At 41.7% G+C, this 15,237-nt stretch overlaps 1 protein-coding gene across 1 annotated transcript in view; it reads left to right on the forward strand.

Moving 5' to 3' along the window:
* SLC7A11 (solute carrier family 7 member 11) overlaps positions 1 to 15,237 on the forward strand; it is a 1,087,616-nt gene that overhangs the window by 395,731 nt on the left and 676,648 nt on the right. The window contains exon 5 of the mRNA XM_069631050.1: positions 2,059 to 2,158. Coding sequence (XP_069487151.1) covers positions 2,059 to 2,158 — 100 coding nt within the window. The remainder of the gene's footprint in view (positions 1 to 2,058; positions 2,159 to 15,237) is intronic.

Consider the following 15,237-nt stretch of genomic DNA (forward strand, 5'->3'; position numbering starts at 1 on the left):
AGCCAGTTTTAAATGTGCAATGGCACAACATTAATAATAATGATATTTTAAAAAATAAAACGTTGCAGAAAAATGAGTCGATGTCTGCAAGCATTTTTGCGAATGGGCACAGCATTTCATACCATACCAAGTTACAGCCTGCAAGATTTAAATTCAATATTGTGTGTAGTGAAGAACCTCTCCTTTGGGTACATTATGTTGCACATGTATGACTTTTCCTTGACAAAAACAAGAACATTGAAGGCACAGTGACCCTGTGCCCTGCAAAGCTTTGAAGGCCATAATGGCCTGTGTGTATTTCACACAGAAATTCACCTGTAGCCAGTACAGATCACTATAAATGAGTTTATATTTAAAGCATGGAACTAAGTGCAATCTCAGATCAGGCACAACATAACCATTTTAGGAACAGTACAATACCAGGCAGGTTCAATATTCTTGTTGGGCCAACTTAGCCCTTCCTGCTGGCGAGGTCGAAAGATTGAGGACCGAAGTGGCTGGTAATGCTAACATTATGTATTGCAGCACCTTGCCTCTGGAGATGAAGGTGACAAGAAAGTCAATATATATATATATAATAATTGTTATTATTATTTTTATCTTTAGTATCATTATATCATTTGAGCTGGAGTAGTTTGCACCAGGAGGATCCTCCAAATGGTGAATGCAGGGGGCTGTGCATATGAGACTCATGAGATACATTAACACAAAACCATAGATGAGCAATTCTGGCTCTGCATAGCATGAGAGGTACGCCAAAGCCCTCACTGCTTTTAGATGTCAATATCTACAATTAACCCTAGTGGTTGGCACCCTACACTGCATGTTAAGTTCATGGTCAAATTTGGATTCCATACTATGGGACTTGGTTATAGCGATTTTGAAATCTATGAATAAGTGACAGTTTACATCCTCCTTCGCATAACCGTTGCTGTTTTGAAGAACACAGAAGTAGTATGTCTATTTTTTGTGGATTAAATTAATAAAATAATGGTTTATATTTCATTGAAAGGCAGTCCAACTCAAACCCTGTATATCCGTGTACTTGTTTGTTGACTCAAGTCCCGTTTTGAATGGAGCTTATTGACTTAAATATAATTTAGATGTTGATCAATAAGCTCCATTCAAAACGGGACTTGAGTCAAACAAGTGCTTGGTTATACAGGGTTTGGGGTGGACTGCCGTTCAATTAAATATACATCATTATGTCATTTATATACTGGGCACATTCCAGACCTTGGCTCTTAAACATATCTAGCACATCAATAGAGGAAGATGGCCGATCCCTGTGATACTCCATAAGGGACAGGGCCTACCACCAGTACACAGTAACCAATGGGCATCTGTGAGAGGGAGGATATACAGAAGGATCTCCACAATTGCCACCAGGTAACAAAGGCGAAGCCACAACACATCACGAATCATGGAGAGAATGGAGGCTGATGGGTCTAACAAGAATAATTCTGAAATAGAGTCCCTGCCCTTGGCCATCACCAAGCCATTCAGTATCCGAGCTAGTGCAGGCTTTCTTACCTGTCTCAGCCAGAGGGTGGATTGCAAGATTGAAATCTATCTAATGCATTAGACTCACACACGCTTTTTACAGATGCCTGAACACAACTTCTCCAAAATGCGCCTGGAAATGGAATGCATGGGCCACAGAATGATAGATGGTGGGAACCTGAACATTGATCCCAGTAATTTCAAGATGAGACACATAAGTACCATCACCATTCATACTAAAGTGTCCTTTTAATCACCTTCATAAAATGGGGTTATTTGGTTGCAAAGATTTTGCTGGATGAACAAATCATTCATGGTATATATTTATATAAAAAGACTGGAATTGTCAACGGCACAGACTCATGCAGTTATCCTATCAGCTCACCACTTAAAGGGAAAAAGAATATTGAAACTCTGAAATGGATAATTTTCTTTGTGATTTTAAAGACACTATTGAAACAGAAACGTTTGTTTTGTTATTCGGTCTAAATAATACACAATTGCATTCTCGTCATTTGTCTATGCTCGTGTGTAAATGTAATGTTACTCTTGCAGGAGAAACCCAGCATTTTACCAACTCATTTTTGGGAAACGGTGTCTCTGTCATGGGGTTACCTTTGGCGTTCTACTCTGGAATGTATGCCTATTCAGGCTGGTAAGTACTTATAATTCTTCAGTGATTTTTGGAAACATGAGAAATATTTTTCAGAGCTGCTTTCCAACTGCAGTATTATTCAGAGAATTTATGAATGTGTACATGTCGTTTTGTGAAGGTCGTTGCCGGTACTAGAGCTGTACTGTCAACATAGTGTGCGTTTTTTTTACCCATTTACATGTAATTCAAACGACAAGTCTTTTAACTAAAACTGTTCTCCCCATCTGTTCCACGTTTGCTTAACAAGCACTTAATCAGTATGTTTCAGAACCCTGGGGCTCATTCACAAAAGTGACTTGGTGCACCAAGAGATGTGCAGTGTGTACACTGCATTTGCCATCAGCCAGCTGAATGTACTGTAATGTAATGCAATGTAAGTTTTCATATACAGCACTCTTGTGGCAATAATGTTTGCCTCACTACGTGTGACTCTGTAGGTGCAGAAAAGCTCCTTTTGTTGTTGATTGCAGGACGGAAGTACCCGTTATCGGTGTGTGAATTACAAAGGGGAACTGTGTGTTAGAAGGCTTGTCTACTAGTGTAAGTGTTATGCAGTCCCCGACCTTACGTACGCAAAGAGTAAAAAGTGCTTATCAAACGAAAGGGTGAGCAACATCCATTCTTCAACAGCACATATCAGCGCTCAGTTGGCCGAAAAAAGATTGTAACACAAATTAGAAATGTAATAAACTTAAGACAGCTAATAACACATTTTAATTTGCAGAAATCAACAGTTATCTAGACCATGTGAAACTTTATTAAGGACATTTGCAAGGCCTTTAACTTCACTTGACATTCAGAGGTTGTTGACAGGAAATGTCGAGGATATTGAGTGGTCAGTAGGACATTTGTAGACAACTAGGATTAGGAACGTTATACAAAACTAAAGTAGGACTAAATAAACATTACCAGGGGCTTAAAGTTCATGAGACGGTTTGTGCAAATGTTTGAACAGGAAACTTAGTCACAGATGGAGAACTTATTTCCAGATGTACTTTGGGGTTCTGCCCAGGGACTTTCCGGGATCTTTAGTGGCAATTTGTGCATTCCTAAGCATACAAGACCAGTGATACTGTTCCTCAGCGATTGATTACTGGATTGTGGACTCTTTTTTATTCAGGAATGTTATGAAATATTGCATTTCTGAGTGAACAGAAAGTAATCACTATCCGCTTTGGTTAATTTTCCAATGGCCACTGGTAGACACCACAAAGATGATGTCCGATATCTAGAGGCGCTCGTTGGTGATACTAAGCCCGTCAGGGAGGCATTGGAAAGAATTACTAATTCACAAGAAATTAAAAAATATTCTCTAAAATGTTGTCAGTTCAACGGCCACAAAAAGAAGTGTCAGTTTGTTTGAGTCTTTGGTTGAAACTACCCATGACATAACAATTGGCAAACGGCATCCCCCAGTTTGGGAGGCCAAGTTTATAGAAAGGGATGCCCCATGGTTCGCCGTGGAATGTATAATCTCAAAATGAAAATTGAACCATGGTTTAATGAGTCTTGTGTACACGGCTGGCCAGATTTATAGTTTCAAAAGGGCATATAAAAATCGCTTTAAAAAATAATGTATTGAGAAACTATGGGAGCTTTTACAATGACACCAACTTATTTTATGTTTAATGCAGTTGTCAAGACCGTCATTAGGCCATATCCCTGGACAATCAGTCATTGGACTGGCATCCCCCCACATGTATAGGCCAATTTCTTGACTGCACATTATCAGTTACTTATTCTCCAAATGTTTGATGCTCAGAGTAGTGGAGTGGGCTCAAAGTAACAATATCTTACAGCCCTCCTAAGCAGGTTACAGGGGGCTGGTTTCGTACAGTGGCCACTGCTTCAGCCGGAGGACCATCATGGGGAAATACAGAAAGGTTAAGGGAGGGAGATTATTTGTAGCTTTTTTTCAGATTTGGAGAAAGCATTTGATTTGATTGATAGAAACATCTTGTGGCGTTATTTATATTTTATTGTGGTCAATAATGGTGTATTAAATCTTATCCAACTTTGATACGCAGTCATTTCAGCGTCTGTCTGATATACTAGATCATGGAATTATATATTTTTTTGCCCACCAATAAAGGGGAAAAGTAGGGATGTCAAATGGCCTCAATGTATTCCTTTCAGTCTTTAACTCTAGTACTTCTCTTGGGAATGTTAATCCACCCTCTCTGAAGGGCTCATTTTATAGCATGCTTCTTCATGCCGTTGACATGGCTATTCTGCACTTAACACCTACAGGTCTCAAACAGGGCCTGTTATACATGTTTCGACCTATAGTCAAGTTGAGCTACGGAACAATCAAACTGGCCGTGGGCCAGGGAAGAAATAGACGTTGCCTAAACCCCAATGATGTGGTTGCGCCCAGCAATCGATACACTGCTGCTCTGACTTATAGGCGTATGGGGTGTGACTATGTATCATTGCTGAGTAATTACTGAGACGACAAAGGGGGTGGGTTAAACTCGCAGTTCAAACCGAAGCACCAGTATGATGAAGAAATTGCCAGGGACGTTAGAAAATAATGGCTCCTACTGGGTTTAGGTGGAATTGAACTGATAAAAAAGCAAACACAACAATAGAAAAATTGGTTAACATTGCATACATGTATCACCTTACAAGCAGACACAGAGCAAATGTTAAAAACCCTCACAAATAAGGATTCTCAAAGTCGAAGTCATGGGGTTCTCAGAGAGCTCTCCAGTGTAGTGGAGTGAATGAGGATGCTTGGGTGTCCTCCTTCGACACTTTATATGAGAAAAACGTCCAGTAATGGAGCCACTAGCCCTGATTTTCACGATAAAGATGTGATGGGACCTGGATTTCTCAAAAGAACAGGTCATAAATCTGATTTAAAAAAAGGCCAGCAAATCCAGGTTGCTTGGCCCTGAAGGCCTAACACATTCTATGCTTAAGGGTGCCCTGGAAGAGTGGGCTGAGTTTTGCATCAACCTCTTTACCGAGATTACAAGGCGTGGAGAAGTCCATGAATCCTGGAAATGGGTGTTGGTGATACTGATCTTCAAAAAAGGCATTAGGGCAGACCCAAACAACTACTGCTATACTGGGAAAGATTTTCGCATCCCTCCTTCTGGTTAGACTGAAGAGGTGGGTCGCCGAATCAGGGCATCATGATGTGATGCAAACTATATTTGTAAAAGAAGTAGGATGCAGTCTAAACCTGCTGTTGATAAACATCCTTAAAGTCAGGGCAATAAAGGAGAGAAGTAAAACTTATTTTGTCTTTGTTGACTTAATGCAAGCGTTCCACATATAGATTATAACTTACTATGGGCAGAAATGGCAGCATGGGACTGCCCCTGGCACCTTCTCTCCCCGATTATGGCCCTGTACACAAACACTTAAATTCAGGTCAGACTAAACCAAAGTGGGTTACTATATAAATAAATGCCCACATCGAGAGGCTTGAAAAAGGGTTGCCGGCTTGCCATGGAAGTGTTTAACTTATTCATATTGGATTTGAAGGCTGCATTGGGAGAGGGAGGTTATTTTCCGCTGAGGGTAAACGGGGAGCCAACAGGATTGATGCTATTTGCAGATGACCTGGTCGTGCTTGGCCAGGAACCAAATTGGCCTGGAGCACAAATTGGACTCTCTCCAAAAATACATACAGACTAATGGCATGAAGGCAAATGTCTCGAAATCTGAGATTTTAGGTTTGCAGAGTTTAAAGGAGAGGAAAGGAAACCGTTTCTGCTGGCGCCTGGGAAATGAACCTATGAATCTAGTGGAGAATGTTAGATACCTGGGAATTGCGATAAACTCAAGTATATGTGACACTCCCAGTGTTTTAGAACTGAAATCAAAAATAAGGAATCTGGCTACCAAGGGTAGTATTCACCAAAAATTCAGGAAATGTTAACTTCTGCTGGTGCTAAAATTCTATAAGCAGAAGGTGATACCAATCATGACATATGGAGCAGAAGCCTCATTAGAGAGCAGAAGCGTCTTGGGAGGATAGCTCAGCGGCAACGTGCTCACCTTGGAAGCAAGACGACACAGAGCAACACAGGTTCGATCCCGGGTCCGCGCTTAGAAACCTCTGGGTATTAAGCGCGTTATAAATAACTTATCATATCATATTATTATGCTTATCATGGGAGTTATGGTCTACTGTGGAAAAATTGTTTTGGAGAAGAATACTTCACCTGCCGCGATGTGTACAAGTGGTAAATAAAAGGCATGAATTTGGGCTTCTTTCTTTATATGCTGTTGAAGCTTGGAAGTCTCTATTACTGTATGGCAAACTCGATTATGGAGAGATCACCTTGCCAATTTGATGTATTAAAAAGGAAAGAGGGAGTGAGGCTGAACTGGGCCCTCGAAATGTAATCTAAACATTGTGTAGAGATGTTGTGAAGGGTAGATGTAACTGAGGACTTGTTGAAATTGAACCCAGATGCTGTTGAAAAAATATATGCTATCGGGACTGGATTTCAACTGAAACAGAAAAGACAGCATTTGTTCTATTTGAGCACCCCAGTAGTGAAACAAAAGCGCTGAACACACTACCTAAGTACTTGGTGAAATTTCCAAGCCCTCAACATAGAGACTGCTTCATGAGATTCAGGTTGAACTTGTTTCATACCAGAGAGGTCCTTAAAACTAATAATCAATTTTGGGTGGGACGGAAATTTGTAGATTATGTAATAGGACAAAGGAAAAACTGAAGAACTTGACCCTTTTTTGCACTATTATGAAAAAATGGAGAACAAACTACTTGGGTAAATTTGTATGCGATGCACCCTCGAGGAATGCAGCTGAATGGTGGGACTGTTTATGTTGGGGAGAAGATTTTAGATTGGTATTTGCACTGACAACATTTTTAGAGGAAATATTTAAAATAGTTTTATTAGGTTAAGGAATTGGATCCATATTAGGAGGGGGGGGCAAGGATTGTAGAGGTAGTGGAGGGTAGGCATTTTATGTTTGATAATGAGTTTTACTTGCTTTAATTGTGCCATCTTCTTTTCTGTTTATGAAATTGGTTCCCTTTGCGTAATTTTCTTTTTTTATTAATGAAACTGTTCTTCTGTATTTTATTCTAAATTATTGTTGTGCCAAAGGTTTAAACTAAACTAGATGCTGAAAAAGAACATTAAAACAACTATTTTAAGAGCTGGAGTCTGAAATGAAATATGATAAAAACAAAAATTATGGTGTGCAGGAAAAGGGTGAAACCTGGCAGCTGGTTTTTAAATGAATGTAGTGATGAGGAGGAAATCTAATTTTCATATGATCCTACTCTTCTCAAAGAGTGGTGCTTGAGTCAGTCATTTTAAGAAGAGAGCTGAAAGAGCACAATAAGGGATTAAAGTGCCTTTTAACATTGCATTTCAAAGTTGGGATGCTCAGATTGGACAAGTGCCTGGAGGTATATAAGGAAAATGTCTGTTACAGGATTAGTTAATGTCAGCTAAATCTGGGGTGGTTCGAACTGTCATGTCCTAGAGGGGTTGCAACATAAATTCCTGTGCCAAATAGCAGATGTCACTCCAGGTGCACCGGGTAGTGCCTTATGAGCTGAATTGGGGGAGTTTAGTTTGAAGGTGTCAGCCCAGTTGAGATGTTTTACTTATTTTATAACAGCATATCTGAGATTCTCTGCTAATAATGAAGTGAATTTCAGTGTAAGCATGATTGAAGCCTCCCCTGATAAAAGGAAATGTGTATGGTTCAGGTGGGGGGAGGCTGTAAGGCACTGTCCATTTGGATTGGGGGGTATACCTACATTTGGCACATTAAGTCAACTCAAAATAGCTCTTAAAGTAAGAGCTTTTCCGATGGGCAAAGAGGTAGATGTCCAAAATATACATAACTTGTCTTTTTAGCTTTATATGCGGACTTACTCACACATATAAGACAGCAAGGCAAAATAAGTGAAATAAGATCCCCAGAATGCAGGAGGCTGATGCTAATGGTATGTTTACATTTACCCTCCCCAAAGTGTGCCTGAAAAATGGGAGTCTATGAACCAAGTAGCCCATGCCAATGCAAGAACACTCAGGCTGTTGGGGAAGTGGGCCCTCCAATTGCAACTCTTGAGTAAACATTTCCTACCACATTCACAAAATAAGCAATGCAGAGCCTCCTAGACTGTGTTGGAGTTAGGATGATATTCCAGAGAATTGGTTTGTAGGAGTAGAGCAGCATGAGAACCAGAGGGAGATTAGAGGTTGATCAGTAAGGTGAAGATCAGAGCAAGTAGTCTGCTAGCAGCTTTTGCCCAAAACAAGCAAAAGACACAGGATACTGAAGAGATGTACTAGTCGTCTCTCGCACAGATTCTGGTGGCATCTGCATAGCCGCCAGAAGTGAACAGCTGCCAGATGTGAACAGAAGGTTTACAACCATCAGGGACAGAGAAGAGCTTTTGGTGAACTCAAGCTCATGAGTGACACCATGGGATGGAGAATTATTACTAATGAACCCTGAAAAGCACCAACTAGTTTGACGATTCTACCCAAAGAGAATCTTAGTGCAAAAGAAAGAAACTGCTCAGACTCGCCCTGGTAGGAGTATTTGAAAGGTATTTCCCTGATAGGAGTATTTCACACAGCTACAGATTAGTGAGGGTTAAGTATCTTCTAGATCACCTGCCAAAGCGTTTTAAAGAAATGCCTAGGGACTTAAAAGCCACATTGAGACTTTCAGTGCTTGAGGAATGTGACTTTTCTTGTTGTGTGAGTGCCCCTGAACTATATGTGGGTGACATTAGACCTTGGGTATTGAACTTATGTGGCGTTATGTACCCGTTCCAACAGCGGGGGTAATGGCCCATGGCCCCAGTTAACGACCAGAGAAAAGCGAGGGGCATTAATATGGGACCAAGTCTATTACCCCCCAGTGTTGCCTGTGGAACAGGTACAAAAGGCTATTAGCACCCCAGGTTACCAAAGAGGCAACCAAGGTTGCTAAAAAAAGGGATTTTCCTTTTTACAACGGGACACTATGCACATCATTGTGTTGTAGGAAGGAAAATCGTTGCCAACATGGCCACCATGGAAAGGGAAGGTGGGGCTCCATAGGGAACCCCTCTTCCCTTTGCGTGGTGGCGGTGGAAGCTGAGAGAAAGGTGTGGCTGCTGTGGTGAGGGTTGCCTCAGCCGAAATAAGGTAGGTGGGGACTGGGGGTTAATAAAGAAAATAAAACAGGGACGGAGGGTGGGGGAAGATGGCAGCGGGGAGAGCCGGCCATTCGGCAGCTTGGAACGCAGGATTGTACCAGCAGTTAAAGCCTGCGTTCCTAGCCACCTGATTGGCTGGCTCCCCCACCCGCGGTGCTAATGACATTTGGTCTCTTCGTTTAGGCCCCTTTGTCTATGATGTGCTCTTTTACCCTGAAACAGTTACCCCGGAATTATCACTGTGTTGGTAATCACCTTCTGCAGCTATTCCTTCAGTCTTTTCCTGAAGAGAACACATTTTGGTTTTCAACTCTTCTGAGTGCTGAAACCTCAGTATTATTGGATCACCAAAACATTACTTGATTGCCACAGCAATAAATAATTACTTCTTTCAGTCAGTCGGCCAGGTTTGTCTGTTTTCTCCAATAGGTTGTGTGTTTTGTATTTGTATTTGTATTTTATTTGTTTGTATAGCGCACCAGGCCCAGGGGCAACCGGGCGCATAACTTGGTTACAACATAAGAAAAACAGACAATAATAATTACAAAAGATTACAGGTATAATACAGGATTTACAAGTTAAGCAATGAACCCAGAGCTAGATGTGTTGGGCGGCCAACCAAGTTTTGGTAAGGTGTTTGAATCTATGAATTTATATGTTTGGTAAGGTGTTTTATTAAGCTATGTATCTCATTGACTTATGTTTGCTTTGTACCAACTTATTTCCAATTTCTTAGCATCTATCATTTTTTGCATTTTTTGGTAAAGGACACAGTAGACCTGAAGCATTATAATGTGATTATAATGTGTCTGTTTTAAATGTTCCCAATTCAGAAATACATATGTTTGAATACATTGAAATTGAGTATCATCATTATGTCATGCACACACAGCATTTGTTTTAAAGGTGTACGTATTAAACCGAAAGTTTGAAAACTTAGATTTGGTTTCAATAGTGATTTTCTTGGGTTAGACGGCCCTAATAATGAAAGCTGATGAGAGAATCTCATGGGGGTGCCTTTGAGAAAATCAAAACAAGTGCTGGCAAAACCAACGGTTTTTGTCTCTGAAACGTTTCTTTCATACAGACAGAGTCTCATGTCCTGTCAATGGGAACAGGGACGATGTTTGAAGAGCCGATGAAGCCGGTACACAGACGAGAAGTACAGATTCTCTAAACTTCTTAAAACTTACCCACTTTTCTAGTGATTTTCAAAATGTACTTTCTGTTGCATACTCCATCATACATATTTACAACAATATTTGTCCCATGCTCTGGTGCGCTATAGTATGACCAAGGAGACAAATCTAATAACCACTTATGTTCCAAAACCGTATAGCCACAAGAGGTGGTGCTTATTGCCGAACTATTTGCTGAAAATAATGATGGTGCTATATAAACTACAGAAGCCAAAATTAAGTATCCTCACTAAATGCTGCAAGACCTCGACCCATGAGCCCAAACAATGTGCGGCTAAAGAAACACCTGCAAGTCAACAACTTTTTGTAAAGGTAAATCACTGTATATGAGCCTAAAATCATTGTGCTGAAGAACTGTTTGCTCCTCACACAAGCCTGCATGTCAAGCACCTTCCTGGAATTCTCCTATGAAACCCCACCAGCTTGTCCAGTCCAGAAGTGACTGACTGGCATGAAGTACAACAAATGCATGCCTCAATCCATACCCAGTAATAAATCTCTTAGCTTCCCATTGACTGTAACGTCTCTTTACAAATATACACAGCCAAAAAGACCCAAGCATTATGGTACTAGATTGCACTCCTCTACAAAGTCAAGCTTTTCATCCCTCCCCTGAGTATCAGAACAGTTGCCTAAGCCCTGGTTGCCTCCCATCTGTATGCTGGAAACACCCTAATCGTAGGATTCCCAGATACCACTGCGTCACCTCTGAAAGCAAAGCTGACCAGCGTGGCTCAGCACAACTCATCACAGAACTAAGAAAATACGACCACATCACACCCACACCCCCGATCCTCAGAGAGCTGCACTGGGTACCCCTTAAAGCACACATTATTTTCAGGATGTCCTACATTATCTGCAAAGCAGTCACAACCAAAACATCTCTCTACCAGACGAAGAATTGTCCATCTCCATTGGGGGGACACCGCCAAAAGACACAACATCTTCAGGCTTGAATCAAAGAACTCCAAAAGGGTTAAACATGAAAGAAACTTTACTTCTATGTACGCTATCTCTGGTACAAGTTACCAACACATATAAAACTGTTTCCTTCCATCATGCACTTCAGGCAGATCTGAAGACCCTACTATTCAAAAAAGATCTTGCAAATCACTGTCCACTCCAGTCAATTCTAATTCTCCACCTTTGGTGCTCCCCCTAGCCATCCAAGCTCCTCTAATACCCCTACGTATATACGTGCAAACCCTATGTGTGTCCCCTTTAGGCAGTACCCCATTGCTTCCCTGCAGTGTTTGCACTTTACAAATGTATTACTTTCCTTTATTGCATTTAGATTGTGCAGCCATAAACCCGTAGGTGTGAGGGCGCAGACAAAACAAAAACAGAAAGAAGAGACCTTAAGAACCGTGAACCGAGTAGATAGACTGAGGATTGTATACTACTTCTTGAAGAGGAAGGTTTTTAGGTCCTTCTTGAAGTTACTCAGGGCTGCAGAGTTTCTCAGCTGACCTTGTAGGGTGTTCCAACTAGCCGGTGCCGCAAAGGCGAAAGCACCCCATTGTGCTTTTTTTGGTTTTGAATTTGGGTTGGTGAAGCATGTTCTGATTATTGGAGTGCAAATTTCTGAGATTGGGTTTTATTCCTATGTACCTTTGTAGGTAGGTGGGCATGGTGCCCTTAAGGCATTTAAAGGTGACCATGAGTCTAAAAGTAATACGCGCCTCCATGGGCAGCCATTGCAAGGCCAGTGCAAGGCGCAACGTGCCTCAGATACATGTGCTCTATGGGCAAGACCAGAGATAGCTCTGACTGCTCCATTCTGAACCACCTGAAGGCGGCAAATGGTCTTTTACGTACAAATATACATGCACTGTCGGCTCCAAGCCAAAACTATGTGTCATGTTACAGCCCATATGTAGAACAAAAGTATTATTCCTGCCAATATGATTCACATTGGCAATAATAATGTTTTGGATGTATATATGGGGCTGCATATATATGAGAAAAGAACTGATTGTGCACCAAAGTTTCAACTCCAGCAAAAATAATTGTGGTACAAAAGCACCACTTTTCAACTGAAATTAATTGTGCCAATATAGCACTACTCACGAGCCAAAACTAACTCTGGAGCTAAAGTGCAATCTGTGAGCCAACATACATGGCTCTGCTTTAGCTCCAACTATGAGCCAAAAGTAATTGTGCTGTTAAAATTGCATCTATGAGCATCTATGTTCTACATCTATATCCTGATATTCGTCGTTATTGGGGCAAAACCGCATCTGTTGCCGAATCGGCACCTATAAGAAAAAGAATTGTAGAACAACGCTGTCGTAAATCAGCAAAAATTGATGAAAAACTGAGGCATGAGATATTGTGACACTAAAAATGAGCAAAAGCAAATGTTCATGATAAAGAGCCATTAATGAGTCAAAACTACTTTTGGCAATATAGCACCATCTCTGAGAAAACACATGTGCCATTTCTATCACCCAAAAATAATTGTGGCTCAAATGTGCATTCAATGAGGCAAAATTCATGTGATCATGGTTGGCATTGGTTGCCAATGTTCGGGGATGGCCACCTTTCATTGTGGATGGTCCGCAATGGTAGACTGTGGTTGGCAAGGGTCAACTATCATGGCAAGGGTCAACTATCATTGTTACAGGAGCCAGACAATGTAAATGCCCATTGCCCAACCCTAGAAAATCTTATGTCGATGCAATACAAATAATTCTAAATGCCAGACTCAAAATGGCTTCTGGTGAGACACAAGGGAGATTAGCAAAAACAAAAAAAGGGATTGCTTTATCCTTCCAACATGCTAACCTTCATCTGTACAATTTTAGAGCATTCTTTCAGGGTCACCTAAATATGGCATTAAAACACCACCAAACCGACCTAGAAATCTGGGCTCTGCACTCGGGGGGTGGGGGGCGGCAGAGTGAAGGGGTGGGTCAGGGAGGAGTCCCACTTCAATTGCAACTGCTACTGCTTTGCTGCCCCAACCAAACACGAAATTCAGACCTAGCTTTCTTCCACCACACCCAACAATACTCATATCTGGCATCCCGCTCCCTACCAACCATAATGCAAAACTCAAACCTGGTGTCCTGTCTCCCAATACCCACAGAGCCTATAACTTTTGTTCTGCCTCCCCAACACACACAACATTATACCAATACTAGCTAACCTGTCTCCATAACCCCAAAACACAACCTATGTCTGGTATCCCCCTCAATACATGTCAAACTGCCACCCCTCTAACAAAAAACAGACCTAGTATCCTGCCACTGCACAAGGCAGCACCCTGCTTCCTCACCAACAATAATACAACCCCATTCTTGGCTTCCTGCATGTTCAAATTCAGAAGAGCCATACCTGCAATCCTCTATCCTATAGCCTGTATCCTGCATCCACTCCCCCCCCACAACATAAAACCAGGACACTGCAGCTTTTCTCTCCACCATCACAAGAGAACCTATACTTGGTGTGCTGCCTTCCCATCACCAAAACCAATACATGGCATCGCCATTTTGGTGTATACAGCAAATGTAGCTAACATTATTATTTAAAATAATAATTCTACCTCGCAAACCACTAGCATTTGGCAAGACCACTACCATCCATCAACTTCAATGGGCTCTCACCCAACAAAAACATCAGCCGTCACCCATCAAGGCAACTCAGAAGGTCAGGGGTATGTAACAGGTGTATCTGGTATTCAAAACCAGTTGACTCTTTGGAGACTTTAACCCACATAATATCAACAATAGTATGATTGCAGCGTTGCTTTCACTGGATGAAAGACCACAATTGCCAAAGTACGAATCACAACAAATAGTCTTTGGGCAGGCACCATCTAAATGAAGTCCTTTGCCACACCCCCGCACAGAACCTGACCTCAACGGGCCTCAGAGCACTGTCTAACTCCAGAGTCTTATCTCGGTGGTGATGAGTCATGCAGAACAGAAGGCCTTGTAAACAGCCTTCACAAGTCCCGTTTTTGTCAGTTGTGCATTTGAATGCAGCGTTAGCTGTGAACATGGCATAGGTCATTTCCAGTGACAATCCCTCCAAGTGTGAACGTTAGCAAGCACTAGCTCTCGGAGGACGTATCACTGATAATGGCCCCTCCCATGTTCAGTACTACTGTTGCTATTAACTGACACTCGTGAATTGTATTTGTGAAGACCCTTGTTCTGCCTGGCCACCACAGAGGCAGTGGTGGAGGCCGATTTTGGTGCCCGGTGGGGGGGGGGGGTTCGAATGATTCATGGGGCAAGCTCAATGCTATTCAAGCTGGTACATTAATATGAATTGAGCTCATTGGTCTGTAAGATAACCCGTGTTTCCGCACGCAAGCTTCCAACCAGAACACACTTTCTGTATAATGTTTCCAAGCGGCAATGGAGGTCATCCTTGGGGCCAACAATTATCACTGTGTTCTGTGGTCAGTTCTGACTCTAAATGCTACCAGAAAACCAGGATGATAGATGATCTCCTGTTAACCCTGTTATACTGCAGGCTGCCTAATGTTCTTTTCTTCCTCCAGATGGTCTGGGGGTGGAGGAGGTAGTATGGTTGCATCCGTGGCCTGTTTGGAAAGGGCCCAGTGTACAAGACCTGGCTAAAAAAGTGCAAAGGCCAATATTCTCAACAGTCCCTGAATATATCAAGAATAGAAGGGCCATCACTATATGAAGCCCAGCCTCACTTAAAAGATCCACGTATGAGTATTTTAAACATCGTTTTACTGTCGTACA

The sequence above is a fragment of the Ambystoma mexicanum genome, chromosome 6q (genome assembly GCF_040938575.1).
Source record: "Ambystoma mexicanum isolate Mex_15411 chromosome 6q, UKY_AmexF1_1, whole genome shotgun sequence".
Lineage (NCBI taxonomy): Eukaryota > Metazoa > Chordata > Amphibia > Caudata > Ambystomatidae > Ambystoma > Ambystoma mexicanum.